This window comes from Thamnophis elegans, chromosome 16, assembly GCF_009769535.1.
Source record: "Thamnophis elegans isolate rThaEle1 chromosome 16, rThaEle1.pri, whole genome shotgun sequence".
NCBI lineage: Eukaryota > Metazoa > Chordata > Lepidosauria > Squamata > Colubridae > Thamnophis > Thamnophis elegans.
The window spans coordinates 35,000,518-35,019,112 of NC_045556.1; the positions used below are offsets into that span (position 1 = coordinate 35,000,518).

The window sequence follows — 18,595 nt, forward strand, 5'->3', positions numbered from 1 at the left end:
CATCAGCACAATCACATCTCCAGCATTTAGGTTGTAAATTCGAATACATGGAGGCCAGTTTTTTTAGGATCTAGATGCCATCTATAAAACATCTTATAAAAGTTTTCTCTCAAGTTTTGGGCTTGTGTAAATTTTACATTTCTCACCCAGATCTTTTCCCATGTATCCAACATTATTGGTTCTTCATAATTTTGGGCCCACTTTATCATATAGTCTTTAACTAATTCTGTTTCCGAATCCATTTCTATTAATGCATTATATAGTCTCTTTATATGCATTGAACTTTGATTTTTGATTTGTTTTAGTAAATTATCTTTGTCTTGCATAAAACCAATTTTCTGGTCTTTTTTCCATCTGGCCTGTAATTGCCCATACTGAAACCATGATTGGTTTCCTTTTGGAAACCTTTTCCTCTTTTAGTACATTCAAGGGTTTTAATTGTAGTACACCTCTTTCTAAGGTAAGAAGCTGTCTGTAAGTAATTACATCCTGTTTTTGTACTATATGTTTTCTATTGCGTGTCTAGGAATTGCCCACATGGGTATCTTATCATTTAATTTGTATTGATATTTTTTCCAGACCCGCAGTAGAGCATTCCTTAAAATATGACTTTTAAAGTTCTTATCTACCTTTTTGTTATATAGCAAGTAAGCATGCCAATCATATACCAAATCATGCCCTTCGATAATTAATTGAAATTTTTTTAAAAAAAACTTTTACAAATATTTACCTCCCTTCCCCACCTGAGCCCATCCCCCCCAACCTCCCCCCCCCCGACTTCCCAGAGCAAATACAGGGTATAAATTTATAACAATCATATTCTAAAATAAACTAAAAGAAACTTGGCTTCATCGTTCATTTGTGCTTTAACTCCTCTTTTGTTAAGCTAACTATAAACAAATTATATCATTCCTTTCTTTTTCAGTCATAAGCTATCTGGAATTTCTTAGACCTGTATTTATTTTGAATATAGTCAATCCATCTTCTCCACTCCAGTTTGTATTTCTCTTCTGAATGATCCTTAAGATATGCTGATATTTTAGCCATCTCTGCTAAGTTCGTTACTTTTAATGTCCATTCTTGAATAGTAGGCAAATCTTCCTTCTTCCAGTATTGCGCCACCAACAGTCTCGCTGCCATTGTTAGGTTCAAAATCAAGTTAGTCTCTAGAACAGTACAATCAGTAGTTATACCTAACAAGAATAACTGAGGGGTAAACTTTATCCTCTTTTTAAAAATATTTTGCATAATCCACCATATTTTTATCCAAAATGCTTTAAACCTTTTTGCAACTCCACCATGTATGGTAATATGTATAAGGAAATGCACTGGTAAGTTGCTTGTTGCTGGGGAGCCGGTCATCCTCTGTGAGAGGATGGATGGATGTTTTTGGATGTTTATTATACTTGTATGCCGCCCTATTCCCGAGGGACTCAGGGCGGTTAACAAACAAATGGGGAAGGGGGAAATACAAAAAAGCGAACAAGACAAAAACAGATACAAAAAACAGGTTAAAAACTAAACAACAATCGCAACAATTCAAGTGGGGCTGGGAACTCATCAGCCCCAGGCCTGCCGGAACAGCCAGGTCTTGACGGCTTTGCGGAAAGCCAGAAGGGTGGTGAGGGTCCGAATCTCCACGGGGAGATCATTCCAGAGGGCCGGAGCAGCCACAGAGAGGGCCCTCCCCCGGGGGGGTCGACAGTCGACTGGCTAGCTGATGGTATCCGGAGGAGGCCTAATCTGTGGGATCTAATTGGTCCCACAGGATGGCCGTAGACATCTTCGGACCGGATGTCAGAGTTCCAAGTAGCACACCTTTCAGCCTCTGCTTTGCTTACTTGCTATCGGCTGCCATAGAAACGGAGAGGGAAAGGTCATGGTATTGGGGATGGGAATAAATGGTACAGGAGGTGATACGGAAAAGGGAGTGTTCTTCTCAACATCTTCTGCGCATGCTGGTGGGCGGTGTTTGGACCTGCATACCAACATGTTGATGCCTTTTGGAGATGCACCCCACATGACACCTAAGGGAGTTGCAGATTGTGTTAGGTAAGCTCCCCATTGGGAGAGCGAGTGCGTTCAGAGAAGTGATGTGAGGATTGTGTTGGAGAACACACAAACCAGCAAACAAACCCTTGAAAAGCGTTCGGAGACTGCAACTAGTCCAGAATGCAGCCGCGCGAGCGATATTGTCACACCTATTCTCCGTGAGCTGCACTGGCTACCTATTGGTCTCCGGATGCAATTCAAGGTGTTGGTTATTACCTTTAAAGCCCTGCATGGCTTAGGACCAGCGTACCTGCGAGACCGCCTACTGCCACACTCCTCCTAACGGCCGGTAAGATCCCACAGGGTGGGCCTCCTTCAGATGCCGTCAGCCAGACAATGTCGGCTGGCGGCTCCCCGGAGGAGAGCCTTCTCTGTGGCTGCTCCGACCTTTTGGAACGAACTACCCCCAGAAATCCGGACCTCACCCACTCTCATGGCCTTCAGGAAAGCTGTCAAGACCTGGCTATTCCGGCAGGCCTGGGGCTGTTGACCTCATTGTTGAGGTCCAGCCCCGACTGAAATGAATGTATCTATGTTTGTTGTTTTTTAACTTGTTCTATTTTATTTTTATTTTCTTTTGTTTTCTTTCTTTTCCCTTTCTGTAAGCCGCCCGGAGTCCTCCGGGATTGGGCGGCCTATAAATAAAATTAAACTTAAACTTGAATTAAGAGACACTGCAGTTTAAATAGGCTTTTACTTTTGTGGAAATAGAGGTATCAGAGTCCATCAAACAGTCCAAGTCATAGACGGATAAGACAGTCAGTCATCAACGTCTTTCAGTTAAGGGATAATCCAAATAACATAGTCCATAAACATACGAACAGTCCGGTACTCAAAGTTTGCTAGCAGTTGCAAAACTTACAATAGCTCAATGCACTTTCTAACAGCCAGCTTCCAAAACACTCGGATCAGATCAGCCCAGCATCTAACGAACAGAGAGCTAACAGTCATTCTGGCTCTTAACTTGCCACAGTTGTTAAGCGAATCATTGCATGTGTTAATGTCAGTAACAGGGTTGTTAAGCGAATCTCCATTGGCTTTGCTTGTGAGAAGCAAAAGCGGATCACGTGATTCCCAGAGATACTGTGTGGAAGGATGTCATCTCTTTCTTACACATTCTGGATTTTCCATCTCCCTTTTTTTTTCTTCTTCCAGCTTGCACCCTGGTGATCTCTATCCTTTCACCAGGAAGCCTCTGTTCGTCATAGTGGATTCATCGAACAGCGTCGCCTACAAGGTAAGTCTCTTTAGAGTTACTAATCCTCTTCAGCATATTATCCAGGGATATATGTTTGGCTTACGTAGGGAATGGAATGAAGAGGCCAAGAGGAGGAAATTAGCTTAAGGTTTGAGAAATATTTCTTGGGATCCAGCCCTTAAAGTTGCAAATGAGGAATAAACTGTAAATCTATTTTTTGGCAGCCGTTGTTTCCTTCTGTCCACAACTTTGTATTTTCTTCCTTTTTGCTAAGGCCAGCAACTCTGTCCTGGCTGCTATTTTGCAGATAGGAATTTCCCCCCCCCCCCCTAAGCTCTTCAACTCATAAATCGTCTTGCGCTACCTCCGCTCAGACAGAAGCAATGTGCTTAATCAGCACATTGCTAAAAGATGGGGGTGAGAGAGAGGGGGGGGAGGGAGAGAAAGAGAAAATGGAGAAAGAGAAAGAGAAAAGAAAGGGAGAAAGAGAGAAGAGAAAGAGAAAAGAGAAAGAAAGAGAAGCGAAAGAAAGGGAGAGAAGGAATGTGAGAGAGAGGGGGAAAGAAAGAGGGAGAAGAAAGAGGAGAAAGAAGAGAGAGAGAAAGAGAAAGAAAAAGAAAAGAAAGAGAAAAGAGAGAGAAAGAGAAAGGGAAAGAGGGAGTGAGAGCGAGGGGGAGAAAGAAAGAGAAAAGAGAAAGAGAGAAAAAGACAAAGAGAACAAGAAAAGAGAAAGAAGACAAAGAGAAAAGAAAGAGAAGAGAGAAGGAGGGGGAGAGAAGGAATGAGAGTGAGAGGGGGAAAGAAAGAGGGAGAAGAAAGAGGAGAAGAAAAGAGAGAAGAAAAAGAAAAGAGAAAGAAGAGAGAGAAGGAGAAGAGTGAAAGGGAAAGAGGGAATGAGAGCGAGGGTGGAGAGAGAAAGAGGGAGAAAGAAAGAGAGAGAACGAGAAAGATAAAAGACAAGAAAAGAGAAAGAAAGGAGGAGAAAGGGAAAAGAGAAAGAGAGAAGGGAATGAGAGAGAGGTGAGTGGAGAAAGAGGGAGAAAGAAAGAGAAAATAGAAAGAAAAGAAGAGAAAGAGAGAAAAAGAGAAAGGGAGAGAGGGAATGAGAGATAGATGGTGGGGGAAAGGAATAGTGTTGTTTTATAGGTTAGTTCCTCAATACCAGGCAGGAAATGCAAAGCTGGTGCAGTTACCCAGGTAATTCTCGACTTACAACCATTTGTTTTCTTACCGTTTGAAATCACAATAGCTGTTTTTCACGGGACGTAAATTCGGCGCTCAAATGTGGTCGTAAGTCAGGGACCACCTCTGTTCTCGTCTCCCCCTCCCTTGGGTTTACCACCTGCTAAAATTCACAGCATCCCCCCTAGCATTCCTGCCAGCGAGGAATATGTTACGAAGAAGAAGAACGTCTTAATTTGGCTTCTCAGCATGTCCCTCCCACGCTGGGAGAAATATCCCGTTGTGTCATCCATATGATTTCCGGATGCGCAATTGATGGATTCCTGGATCCGACCGATTGGACACATGCTTCTAGAACCGTGGATTTAATTAAAAATACCTTTTTGTTTCTTTTTATTATTATTACCGTGTTTCCCCAGAAATAAGAAAGGGTCTTATTTTCTTTTGACTCCCTGAAATAAGCGCTTGGCCTTATTTTTGGGGAGGTCTTATTATTTTTGAGGTGCAGGAGGCGGTGAGTGTGGTCACCTCCTGGCTGCTGCTGTGTCGCGATATTTTCAGGTAGGGCTTATTTTCAGGGGAGGGCTTATTTTAGCACATGCACTCAAAAGCCCTATTGGGCTTATTACCCGGGGAGGTCTTTTTTTCAGGGAAACAGGGTAGGATGTGCAGGAACGGATAGACTAATATTCAAAGTTAAGGAGAAGGAAGAAACCGAATACTTTTTAATGTGGGATTTGTTCCATCAATGGCTAACCAGCAGAAACAGAAGTTAGAAACTTAAAAGCCTAAGGAAATGATTAACTAGATTGAAGATTTATTAAAATGGATAAGCAAATATTATTAGTATGATGTGATTGTCATTAATCTTATGAATATTATTGTATTATTACTATTTCTGAAAAACAACACACTGTTCATATAGACATTGAATGTTTATGTTTAATATTAAATAATAATAATAATGATGATGATGATGATGATGATAACCAATCCGCTCAAGAAGGAAGATATTTTCTTTTCGCTGAGTGGTTCTTTCCATTTTCTTTTCTTTTCCTTTCTATTTTCTTTTCCTTTCCATTTCTTTTCCTTTCTATTTTCTTTTCTTTTCCATGTTCTTTCCCTTTCCCTTTCCCTTTTCTTTTCTTTTCTTTTCCTTTCCATTTTCTTTTCCTTTCTATTTTCTTTTCCTTTCCATTTTCTTTTCCTTTCTATTTTCTTTTCCTTTCCATTTCTTTTCCTTTCTATTTTCTTTTCTTTTCCATGTTCTTTCCCTTTCCCTTTTCTTTTCTTTTCTTTTCCTTTCCATTTTCTTTTCCTTTCTATTTTCTTTTCCTTTCTATTTTCTTTTCCTTTCCATTTCTTTTCCTTTCTATTTTCTTTTCCATGTTCTTTCCCTTTTCTTTTCTTTTCTTTTCCTTTCCTTTCCTTTCCATTTTCTTTCCCTTTCCATTTTCTTTCCATTTTCTTTCCCTTTCCATGTTCTTTCCCTTCGGGGAGGTCTTATTATTTTTGAGGTGCAGGAGGCGGTGAGCAGGGTCACCTCCTGGCTGCTGCTGTGTTGCAATATTTTCAGGGAGGGCTTATTTTAGTGCATCCACTCAAAAGTCAGATTGGGCTTATCATCTGGGGGAGGCCTTATTTTCAGGGTATCGTTAAGAGCGGAACTGTCTCCGAGACGCCTTTTTCTGCTTCCCTTCTAGAATTTCACCAACTTGTTCGGGCAGCCGCTGGTCTGCTTGCTTTCTCCAACCACATATCCAAAAGCGTTGCAAGGTAGGCAGTCACGGTATCACGAGGGTGTGGGGGGAGGTTGGCTGGGAAGCTGTTTACAGGTGGTCCTCAACTTACGACAGTCCATTTTAGCGACAGTTTGAAGTTACGACAACACTGAAAAAAAACCAGGACTTAGGTGCGTTTTTTTCAGACTTACGACGGTTGCAATCCCCCCCCCAGTCACGTGATCCAAATTCAACCGCGTGGCCACGGACTCATATTTACGACGGGTCGCAGCGTCCCCGGGTGTGTGTGTGTGTCTCGGGAACATCAGATTCTCTTCACAACTAGGCTGTTAACCGCTGCCGGGATTGGCTTAAGGATTGTGAAAGAAAGGTGGTAAAATGGGATAAAACTCCATTAACAACTAACTGCCTCGCTTAGCAACAATTGTTGGCTCCTTCGTGGTCGTAAGCTGAGGACTATCTGTACTTCCAGTTTCTGGCAAATATATATATGTGTGTGTGTGTGTGTGTGTGTGTTTGTGTGTGTGTTGTTTTTTTTATTTGTGCTGATAAATAAATAAAGGGAGACTAGTATAGATCTATTTCAAGCTATTTAGCTCTCATCAGCTTGAAATAGATCTATACTAGTCTCCCTTTATTTATTTATCAGCACAAATAAAAAAAACCAACACAAATATAACAAAGGCAACAGTAAAAATATTGGGTTTCTGTCGTGATGGACTCTTGTGACGAGCCGATTGACAGATGATGGAAGCAGTCAGCTTCCTCCCATAATTGGAGCTTACCAGGAGTTGTAAAAATCTAATATATATATTATTTATCAGCACAAACATAACATATATACATACATACATACATACATACATACACACACACACACACACACACACACACACACACATACATACACATATACATATATACATTGCGGACAATGAATTTGTTTAATGGCCGCCATGTTCACAGGCCGTAAAATCCGGCATGAGCTTAATGATAGTTGTAAGCCAAGGATTACCTATAGTTCACTGTTCTGACCCCCTGCTCCGTCCAGTAACGAAAGCCGAGACAAGCTTAAATGGAATGACCTTTAATAACAAGACCAGAATCTCGGTGGCTGAAAGCCAAACAAACAGATAAGGATCTTGGCAGCAACTCAGACAAACCTTGGCAGCAATCCAGCCTGCCAAGTTAGTTTCTCTTTAGTCAAAGCATTGACTTCTGCAAGAAGGGCGTGGCATAAGCAGTCTCTTTTATAGTCTGGAGAGGAGCCTAATGGCCACCAGCTGAGCGTAATTACCTCCTGTAATTGCGTAATTGTTCCTGACGCCGAGTAGCTCTTCGATGGCGTGCATCCAGGAACAACTCACTGCTGGCTTCTGGATCACTCTCCCTTGTCTCCTCCCCACTGGTCCAAGGCTCAGGTGCCTCCTGGTGGCCAACCAGCCTCTCTGCGCCCTGCTCGGAGTCGGAACCCTGTCCAGGGTCCTCCACATCCTCCAGAGCTGACTCATAGGACCCCTCGCTGTCGGAGTCTAGCGGCAGCTCCAACGGCTCCTGCTGGGCCACAACAGTTCACTGATGATGTTACCCAGTCAGGCGACGAAACGTCGGCAAGCGGCCAGCCGCTCAACTCAGCATTGAAGAACGAATGCTGAGTCTCCCCATTCATTCAAGCCTGATCTCTTATGTAAAATTATAGTAGAAGGTGTAAGGTTTGAGAATACGCTGAGAACCCATAGAAGTTTGAGAAAACACCCAAGAGACAACATGAGACTTAAAAGGAGGCTTGAATAACAATCAGTGTTTAATCTTTGAATCGAGGTTTAAAGACATGATGGTCAGTTGTTCCCAACATACCCCAAGGACATGCGGGGAAGAACTTACCCTTCAGAGAAGGCATAGCTCCTTTTTATACAGTTAAGAGACATCACAGAATAACATTCTGGCTTTGCAATACTCCTCACTAGCCGCATCAGCATTATCTCTTTCCTCTGTTCCCACGATTGGTCATTTGGCCCCCTGTTATGAAGGGGCACAGATCAAGAGCCGAGGTGGCGCAGTGGTTAGGGTGCAGTACTGCAGGCCACTTCAGCTGACTGCTATCTGCAGTTCGGTAAATCTCACCGGCTCAAGGTTGACTCAGCCTTCCATCCTTCCGAGGTGGGTGAAATGAGGACCCAGACTGTGGGGGAGATATGCTGACTCTGTAAACCGCTTAGAGAGGGCTGAAAGCCCTATGAAGCGGTATATAAGTCTAACTGCTATTGCTATTGCTATTGCTATTGCTAAAAGCGAGACACAGTTCTTAGGCGGAAGTGGGACATATCAAAGGTGTCAGTTTTATAGCTCTTTACAGCTCCATTCCCGGGATATGTTCTATGCCCATAGATTGCAGATTGATAAGAGTTCAAGTGGCAAGGATCACAGGTTTTGACATTTGCCAGGTATTCTGCGGATCCTAATAACAGGGCCGCGGAAAGTCAGTTGCAGGGAACAAGTATTTAAGTATTTTAAGTATTTAATAAATTTATAGGCCGCCCAATCCCGAAGGACTCCGGGCACTTAAAAGGCACTTAACATCATGCAAGCATATACATTACAAATACGAGGCATAATATATGTGTGTTACCGAAAACTAATGTTTCTACTAAAACCAACAAACTTGTATCCTTATTACTATTCCCCTTCAAAGGAAATCGGGGTGCTTCCTTCAACCCTAACGACATTGCTCTTTCGGGGAAACCCGAGTGGCGGACGATCCGTGACGCGGGGAAATAAGAAGTTGCATTAAAGAGGCCGGGATATTGGGATGAAATTTAGAAAGGGAAGCGCTCTAACCAATGCAAAGGGCATCTTTTTTTTTTTTTTGCTCGTCAACGAAAGGAGGATAAAAGCAGCTGGGGGAAGGAGAAGGGCTGTGGCTTGCCGCGGTCGTATAGGAAAACGCACAAGCTGTTGAGCGCAGTGTGACCTGCCAACAACTCCCGTCCCCGTGGGGTTTTGGAATTTAAGGAATGCCGCGGTGGCGTTTCAGGAACGGAAGGGCAGTATAAAAAGTCGGCATGTTCTGATGATGATTAAAAAAAAAATCCCTTTCGTCTTGGGAAGAATTTTCACAGCTGCCCAACTTTGCAAAGGCAACGTTTTTTTTACAGAGAGCCAGCAAAATCCTCTGTCCGTCGCACGATTCCTGGCGACTTTTAATCAGACGAGGAGGAGAGAAAACTAGGAAAGAAAACTTGGATGGAGCTCAGGAATGTAGCTTATCTTGGAATCGGGAGTCCCGTAAATTTTTCTTTGGAATGTAGAAGGCGTTTCCAGTTTCCTCTCCAGTTGAGTTTTAATTAGAGACAGGGTGGAATTTAAAAGCTGCAGAGGTCCTTCTTATCTAAACTCGCTGGAAAGAAGAAGAGAAAAGTATAGTCCTCGTTACACGTAGTTCAGTTAGTGACCGTTTTAAAGTTACAACGTCGTCGTAGGAGGGGTTGAAAGGACTACTTGTACAGCGGCTTGCATTGAGTGTTGGTCTTGGCAGGTTTTTTTGTTTCAAGCCAAACAGGTAGCTGACTTTGCTGGTCTGGGACTGGTTTAGTGGAAAGGTTACTGGCATCCTTGGCAAATGTCTTTGGAGATTCTCCGTCATCCATTAGCTCAGTGGTTCCCAAACTTGGCAACTTTAAGACTTGTGGACTTCAACTCCCAGAATTCTCCAGCCAGCTCTGCTCTGCTGGCTGGAGAATTCTGGGAGTTGAAGTCCACAAGTCTTAAAGTTGCCAAGTTTGGGAGCCACTGCATTAGCTCATGGTTGTCCCAAAGATGCTTTTCTTTTTTCAAGAGGCATAACTGGACTGCCTTTGTTTTTCATCCGAGAAGATTCTTCCGCTCTGACTGGATGGTGGGGAATGGAAGGGTTGATGCTCCTTGCAGACAGCTGGTCATTTGCATCCTTTTAGAGAGTCCTTGAGGCCACTTGGAGGTTTTATCCGCCTCCTCGGGGTCACCTGTGCAGCGCAAATGGGCGTGGAGTCTTCTTGGAACTGCGGAAAGGACTCTGTTGCGGACTCCACACCCATTGGCCCCGCTCAGGTGACCCTGAGGTCACCTCCAAGCGGCCTCAACGTCTCTCTCTAAAAAGGATGCAAATGACCATCTCTGTCGGCAAGGAAAATAAATCCTTCCATCCCTCGCCATCCAGTCAGAGCTGAGGAAGCGCCTCGGATGAGAAGCGAAATGTCTTCAAAGGAAAAAAAAACAAGGAAGCCCAGTTGCGTCCTGGGAAAAAGAAAAGGGACGCCCTTAGCGAATCTTGGTTGGGAACTCACTACCGTATTTTTCAGAGTATAAGATGCACTCCCCCCCCCTAAAAGAGGGTGAACATTTGAGTGCGTCTTATACACCGAATGTAGCCCCACCCACCCACCAGCCCCCACCCGCTTTGGCCTCTGCCTCCTAGCAATTTGCCTCCTCGCAGCAAACGGGGAAAATGGGGCTTGTGGAGGCGGCAATAGGCTGAAAATTGAAAGTGAAACTTGCTGTTTGCTGCAAGGAGGCAAATTGCTGGGAGGCAGAGGCAGATTTCCCCCCCCCTTTCTAATCAGGCTGAACTGAAACAGGCTGTTTGCTGTTTGCTGCAAGGAGATACTGTAAGTCCGTAACTATAAATGCCTATAGAATGTTCAAATTATTCGACTTATTTTTTAAAGACTGCTGTATTATTGTTCTAGACAACTTAACAAAATGAAGGAGCTTTTTAAAATAAATGCTTGATCTGAAGAGGCCCAGTGCTATTGTATCTTCTTTTAAATAGATTTAAATACATTTAAATAATGTCTACTTCCAGAAAGCCACATCAATTTCAACAGCTTCTGTACAAGTATAGTCTGAAATTTAACATCACAAACAATGTATATCGTCTGTTTGCTCTTTGCTGCAAGGAGGCAAATTGCTGGGAGGCAGAGGCAGATTCCCCCCCCCCACACCTTGTTTTCCTCCTCAAAAGCTAGGTGCGTCTTATACTTCGGAGCATCTTATACTCCGGAAAATACGGTAGTTGACTGGTTTGAAAGGCGCTCGATACCAATTAATTTTCCCACCCGTTTTTCCAGTCCCTATAAACTGTAACTGGTGGAGAGGGGTCGCTCTCCGAGTGAGAGGGAAAGAGAGAGAGAGAGAGAGAGAGAGAGAGAGACACCCCTTCCCCACCTCCTTCCCAGCATGAAGTCCAGTCTGGTGACATAATTTGTGACACAGGAAACTGGTGGTCAGCCGTGAAGGCATGAGAGAAGCTGGAGATTTCACCGTTTGGCTTGAGAGGTAAGTCCTCTTCCGTCACGAGGGGGGGGGGAATTGTCTCTGGGTCCCTGGAAAAATGGTGGGGGAAAAAAATACGATAGGCAGCCCTGGACTTGCCACCTTGACTCGTTTAACGACCGTTCGGAGTTACAACGGCACTGGGGGAAAAGTCCCTGGCGGCCGGCTTCCACACGGTCGTTGCAGCACGATCAAAATCTTGGCAACCGTCTCGTATTTGCGACGGGGGTCGCAGCCTCCTAAGGTCCCATATTCCCATTTTGGAACTTTTGGAGAAGCCAAGTCAGATTCGCTTGAACGACCGTGTCGCTGATGTAACGACGGTGGAGATTCGCTAAATCGCAGTGGCAACATAGGGTGTAAAATGGGGCGAAACTCACTTAGCGACTGCTTTGCTTAGTAATGGAAATTTGGGTCTCCGTTGCGGGTCATAAGTCGAGGGCTATTTGCCATCTAGAAGCATGTTTCTCAAATTTGGCGACTCTTAAAAATGGCTGGATTTCAAGTCCCAGAATTTGAAATCCTCCCCCCATCTTAATTGTCACCAAGATTGAGAAGAACTGGTAGGGAAGTTAAGGCCGGAAACAAAATATTCCCTTTTAAAAACAACAACGACAACCACAATACAACACCAAACGGTGAATGTCTCCAGCAGAGAGAAGATGGGGAAATGCCATTTCCCCCAAAGACTCTTAACGGATGAATTCATTCCATTTTGTTTCTATGCTATCAATTTACTACCAATGGACTGGGATGGTTGTATAATTAATCTCTCTCTCTCTCACTCCGTCCCTCCCTCCCTCCCTCCCTCCCTCCCTCTCTCTCTCTCTCTCTCTCTCTCTGTCTCTCTGTCTCTCTGTCTCTCTCCCTATGTCTGTCTGTCTCTCTCTATCTGTCTCTCACTCTATCTGTCTTTCTCTCTCTCTTTGCCTCTTTCTTTTTCTCTCTCTATGTCTGTGTCTCTTTATCTGTGTCTCTCTCTCGCTCGCTCTGTCTCTTTGTCTCTCTTTGTCTGTCTGTCTCTCTTTGTCTCTCTGTCTCTCTCTTTGTCTCTGTCTCTCTTTGTCTCTTTGTCTCTCTCTATGTCTGTCTCTCTCTCTCTTTTGTCTCTCTCTCTTTGTCTCTTTGTCTCTCTCTATGTGTGTCTCTATGTCTGTCTCTCTGTCTCTCTCTCTCACTCTGTCTCTCTCTGTCTCTTTGTCTCTCTATGTCTGTCTGTCTCTCTTTGTTTGTCTCTCTGTCTCTCTGTCTCTCTCTGTCTCTCTTTGTCTGTCTCTCTTTGTGTCTCTCCTTGTCTCTCTCTATGTCTGTCTGTCTCTCTTTTGTCTCTCTCTCTCTCTTTGTCTCTCTCTCTCTATGTGTCTCTCTATGTCTGTCTCTCTGTCTCTGTCTCTCTCTCACTCTGTCTCTCTCTCACTCTGTCTCTCTCTGTCTCTATGTCTGTCTGTCTCTCTTTGTCTGTCTCTCTGTCTGTCAGTTTCTCTCTCTCTCTCTGTCTGTCTGTCTATCTGTCTCTGTCTCTTTCTCTGTCTCTCTCTCTCTGTCTCTCTCTGTCTGTCTGTCTGTCTGTCTCTCTCTTTTGTCTCTCTCTCTTTGTCTCTTTGTCTGTGTCTCTATGTCTGTCTCTCTCTGTGTGTCTCTGTCTCTGTCTGTCTCCCTCTCTCTCTCTCTCTCTCTCTCTCTCTCTCTCTCTCTCTCTCTCTCTCTCTCTCTCTCGTCTTGTTTCTGTTGGGTACAATGTGAAATTGTTTGGTTTTATTGTCTTGTAGAACAATCACAACGAGGAAGCCTCTTCACTTTCTTTCTGAACAACCCACTCATGGCATTCCTGTTCGTCTCTGGACTATCAAGCATGCGCAAAGGACTCTGGGACAAATGTCACGATTACCTTCGTAAAATCAACCGGGATATTGCACAACTCTTGACTCATTCCCGCTCCATAGGTATGCTTTCAAAGGAAAGAAAGAGGCAAACATCTGGCCAGCAGGGATAATAGCCACTTAGGTGTAGATCGGGTAGCTTGTTCGTTTGATTAGGTCAAGAGTTGGCTTGACCGCCACGTTCAAAAGCGGTTCCTAATCTTCAGGAATCAAATGAGGTGGCTGTTCTGACCGAGGCTTCCCAAGAGCCTGAAGCAAACTCCTGGTCCCGAAAAAAACTCCTTTTATTAATTGACCGTGAATTCTGCTCATTCACATCCAGCAAAGTTTTTCAAGGGAGGATTTATGGTCACAGACCTTCTCTGGCTTGGAGAGCTGCCAGGCTGACATCTGCAGAACTTGGCAAGGAGTCTCGGAGAGTCATGAACCAATGAAGCGAACTAATTGTCTCCTGCAAACTCCACTCCCCTTTCGCTCCTCTGTTATTTCCTCTGGGAGGGGGCATTCATTGTCCACCTGTGGCCCTTACTCCCAAGTCCATCCCTGTTCTTTATCTGTTTCCTTCGTCTGGCAACTCTGTGCATGTGCACACTGGGAACAGGCTCCAGCTGTTCTTCTGCCTCAATGATGTCTGACTCCGAAGGCAGCTGATAACTGTCAGACGGCCCTGGCCCCCTCTCTGCCTCCGACACAGAGCCTTCCTCAGAGCCTTCCCCAGATTCCAGGACTGGCCCACCTTCCTCTCCAACCCTCCTCACAGTCCGAATCTGCTGCCAGCTTCACTGGGAGGCCACCACAGTGGCTTAGAATCCTGATTTTGATCTCCCATGTTCCCGGGAACGGCTTGGATGAAGAAGGGAGGGAACGTTGTGGGGGGGTAGGCCTGTCAAGAGAATGTAGAGACTTCTGAATCCTGGTAAAATGAAACTCACAAGTAACTCAAAGCCACTTACCGTTATGCTGCTATGTGTAGGTAACTTTTATCAGTTGATATATTGAAGTAGGTTGGGTTAGGTAGCAGTTGAAGTACACCGTGTTAGGTATTATGTTGAAGTAGGTGCAGGTTGAATGAGATTGTGTTAGGTAGAAGTTGAGGTGCATTGTATATTGACTTTTTTTTTCAGCACCAAATGGTTGTAAATGAATTGTCATAAATTGAGGGCTTTCTGTATTCTAATTTCAGTTTTCTCTCTTTCTTTACCCTTATTGTAGACCAAGCCTTTCTCCAGTTTTTTTGGAGATGAATTCCTGCGCTTGCTTCTAACGAGGTTCATCTTCTGCTCACTACATGAGAATGCACAAAATCTTCAGGGTATGGCAATCTTTCTTTCTTCTTTCTTTCTTTCTTTCTTTTTCTTTCTTTCTTTTTCTTTCTTTCTTTCTTTCTTTCTTTCTCCCTCCCTCCCTCCCTCCCTCCTCCCTCCTTATCTCTCCTTCCTTCCTTTCGCCCATCCATCCTTATCTTTCTTCCTGCCGTCCTCCCTCCCATCCTATATCTCTCTTTCTTTCCTTCCTTCCTTCCTTCCTTCCTTCCTTCCTTCCTTCCTTCCCTTCCTCCTTCCTTCTTTCCTCCCTCCCTCCCTCCCATCCTTCCTTATCTCTCCTTCCTTCCTCGCCCATCCCATCCTCTTATCTTTCCTTCCTGCCGTCCTCCCTCCCATCCATATATCTCTCTTTCTTTCCTTCCTTCCTTCCTCCTTCCTTCCTTCTTCTTCCTCCTTCCTTCTTTCCTCCCTCCCTCCCTCCCATCCTTCCTTATCTCTCCTTCCTTCCTTTCTCGCCCTCCATCCTTATCTTTCCTTCCTGCCGTCCTCCCTCCCATCCATATCTCTCTTTCTTTCCTTCCTTCCTTCCTTCTTTCCTCCCTCCCTCCCTCCCTCCCATCCTTCCTTATCTCTCCTTCCTTCCTTTCGCCCATCCATCCTTATCTTTCCTTCCTGCCGTCCTCCCTCCCATCCATATATCTCTCTTTCTTTCCTTCCTTCCTTCCTTCCTTCCTTCCTTCCTTCCTCCCTCCCTCCCTCCCTCCCTCCCATCCTCCTTATCTCTCCTTCCTTCCTTTCGCCCATCCATCCTTATCTTTCCTTCCTGCCGTCCTCCCTCCCATCCATATATCTCTCTTTCTTTCTTTCCTTCCTTCCTTCCTTCCTCCCTCCCTCCCTCCCTCCTATCCTTCCTTATCTCTCCTTCCTTCCGCCCTCCCTCCCATATCTCTTTCCTTCCTTCCTTCCTTCCTTCCTTCCTTCCTTCCTTCCTTCCTTCCTTCCTTCCCATCCATCCTTATTTCTCCTTCCTCCCTCCCTCTTTCTTATCTTCTTCATTCCTTCCTCCCTCCCACCCTCCCTCCCCTCCCTCCCTCTCAAATGGGGCATAGCCTGAAGGGGTTTGCAAAGCTCCATATTTCAAATAGTTCCACTGGATTTCCGCTCAATTTTGTTAGAGATGTAAATGTTTTATTGTGTTTCAGTACTCAGCATTATTGCTCCCCAGGGGCGCAATGAGTACTAAAAATTATGACTATCAAACAAATTTTTACTACTAGGAATAATGTAGTGAATCACAAGGCAGCCAACACATTCTAGCTTGTAGCGTTGAGTACAAAAGAGACGATGAGTATCGGGACAAAAACTTCACATCAAAAGGCATTGAGTACCAAATTTGAAGTGTTTCTAAGCAGCTAGTGCTGGGGTCGGCAACCTGCGGCTCCAGAGCCACATGCGGCTCCCTGTTGCCCTGTCGCAGCAGAGAGATCCCTGTCGCGGCAATGACATGGCCAGAGCCTTAGTGTAGGAGCAAAGAGCACCTGCATTTGCGCAGCAACAGCGTCCCGCCTTCATTTTTTGTAGATTTTGTAGATTTTAATAGCATTTATAGTCCCCTTCCCTGAGGGGACTCAGGGCGGCTTACAATAATAAAGGAAGGGGAGTGAAGACAAAACATAAAAAGAAATGTGCAATAACTGAAAAATACTAAAAACACAACATTCTCTCAGCATTCGGGAGGGGCGGAAGAGTTTATCCCCAGGCCTGACGGGCTAGCCAGATCTTGAGGGCTGTACGGAAGGCCTGGACTGTGGTCAGGGTACGAATCTCCACGGGGAGATTGTTCCATAGCGTCGGAGCAGCAACTGAGAAGGCTCTCCTCCGGGTAGTCGCCAGTGGGCACTGACTGGCGGATGGAATACGGAGGAGGCCCGCTCTATGCGATCTGATGGGACGCAGGGAGGTTATTGGCAGAAGGCGGTCTCTCAAATAGTCAGATCCACTACCATGGAGCGCTTTATAGGTGGTAAGTAAGACCTTGAATTGCACCGGAGATCCACAGGCAGCCAGCGCAGCTCGCGGAGGATAGGTGTTATGTGGGCGAACCGAGGTGCGCCCACAATCACTCGCGCGGCCGCGTTCTGTACTAGCTGAAGTCTCCGGGTGCTCTTCAAGGGCAGCCCCATGTAGAGCACGTTGCAGTATTCCAGCTTAGAGATCACAAGGGCTCGAGTGACTGTCGTGAGAGCCTCCCGATTCAGGTAGGGCCGCAACTGGCGCACCAGGCGAACCTGGGCAAATGCCCCCCCTGGTTCACAGCCGATAGATGGTGATCAAAACTCAGCTGTGGATCCAGGAGGACTCCCAAGTTGCGGACCCTATCTGAGGGGTATAAAATTTTGTCCCCCCAGCCTGATTGATGGTACGGTGGTCAAATTATTGGGAGGAAAACACAACAGCCACTCGGTCTTGTCTGGGTTGAGCACCAGTTTGTTTGCTCTCATCCAGTCTTTAACAGCTTCCAGACCCTGTTCCATCACGTCCACCGCTTCATTGAGTTGGCACGGGGCGGACAGATAAAATTGAGTATCGTCCGCATATTGGTGATACTTTATCCCGTGCCTCCGAATGATCTCGCCCAGCGGTTTCATGTATATGTTGAATAGGAGGGGGGACAAGACCGACCCCTGTGGCACCCCACATGTTAGGGGCCTTGGGGACGATCTCTGCCCACCCACCAACACCGACTGCGACCTGTCCGAGAGGTAGGAGGAGAACCACTGCAAAACAGTGCCGCCCACTCCCACCTCCCGCAGTCGTCGCAGAAGGATACCATGGTCGATGGTATCGAAAGCCGCTGAGAGGTCAAGGAGAACCAGGATGGACGCAAAGCCTCCATCCCTAGCTCTCCAGAGATCATCGGTCAATGCGACCAAAGCGGTTTCTGTGCTGTAACCTGGTCGGAAGCCGGACTGGAAGGGGTCAAGATAGTTTGCTTCCTCCAAGGTACGCTGAAGCTGGAGGGCCACCACTTTCTCAACAACCTTCCCCACATAGGGAAGGTTGGAGACTGGACGGTAGTTATTAAGAATAGCTGGATCCAGGGACGGTTTCTTCAGAAGGGGTCTCACCACCGCTGCCTTAAGCTCGGTGGGAAAATCACGGTACATTTGCTGTTGCCGCCATTAAAGAGGGCTGGGAGAGAACGGTGGGGGTGGATCTTGTGGGGTGGGGGCCATCCCCCAAGCCTGGCTTTCCTCTTCCCTTATCAGCGGGGCCAAGAGAAAGAAGGGGGAAGCACCCAGAGCCACAAACCCCAGGCAGGCATGGCTGGGGCAGGTCATGTGACTGGGTGGGAGCTGTTAGGTAAGCTCCCCGTTAGGAGAGCGAGTATGTTCAGGAAAGCGTTGTGAGAGTTGTGTTGGAGAACACACAAACCAGCATACAGAGACACTGCAGTTTAAATAGGGTTTTACTTTTGTGGAAATAGGGGTATCAGAGTCCATCAAACAGTCCAAGTCATACACGGACAAGACAGTCAGTCATCAATGTCTTTCAGTTAAGGGATAATCCAAATAACATAGTCCAGTATCTTATAATCAGTTCAGTATTCAAAGTTTGCTAGCAGTTGCAAAACTTACAATAGCTTACGGCACTTTCTAACAGCCAGCTTCCACAACACTCAGATCAGATCAGATCAGCATCTAACGAACAGAGAACTAACAGTCGTTCTGGCTCCCTCTTATGGCTGATTGAGGAAAACAGCAACCAATCACATTTACAGTATGATTTAAAGAACAGGTACAACATTGTTACATGATTTATATCAGTGTTTCCCAACCTTGTCAAACTTGAAGAGATCTGGACTTCAACTCCCAGAATTCCCCAGCCAGCAAATGCTGGCTGGGGAATTCTGGGAGTTGAAGTCCGAACATCTTTCAATGGCCAAGGTTGGGAAACACTGATTTA

The 18,595-nt window shown here is 45.4% G+C and overlaps 1 protein-coding gene across 1 annotated transcript in view; it reads left to right on the forward strand.

The window, feature by feature from the left end:
- The window catches only part of SCAI (suppressor of cancer cell invasion), a 65,091-nt gene that overhangs the window by 44,494 nt on the left and 2,002 nt on the right, over positions 1-18,595 (forward strand). The window contains 6 exon segments of the mRNA XM_032232385.1: positions 3,208-3,289; positions 6,136-6,208; positions 13,254-13,427; positions 14,577-14,593; positions 14,595-14,650; positions 14,652-14,676. Coding sequence (XP_032088276.1) covers positions 3,208-3,289; positions 6,136-6,208; positions 13,254-13,427; positions 14,577-14,593; positions 14,595-14,650; positions 14,652-14,676 — 427 coding nt within the window.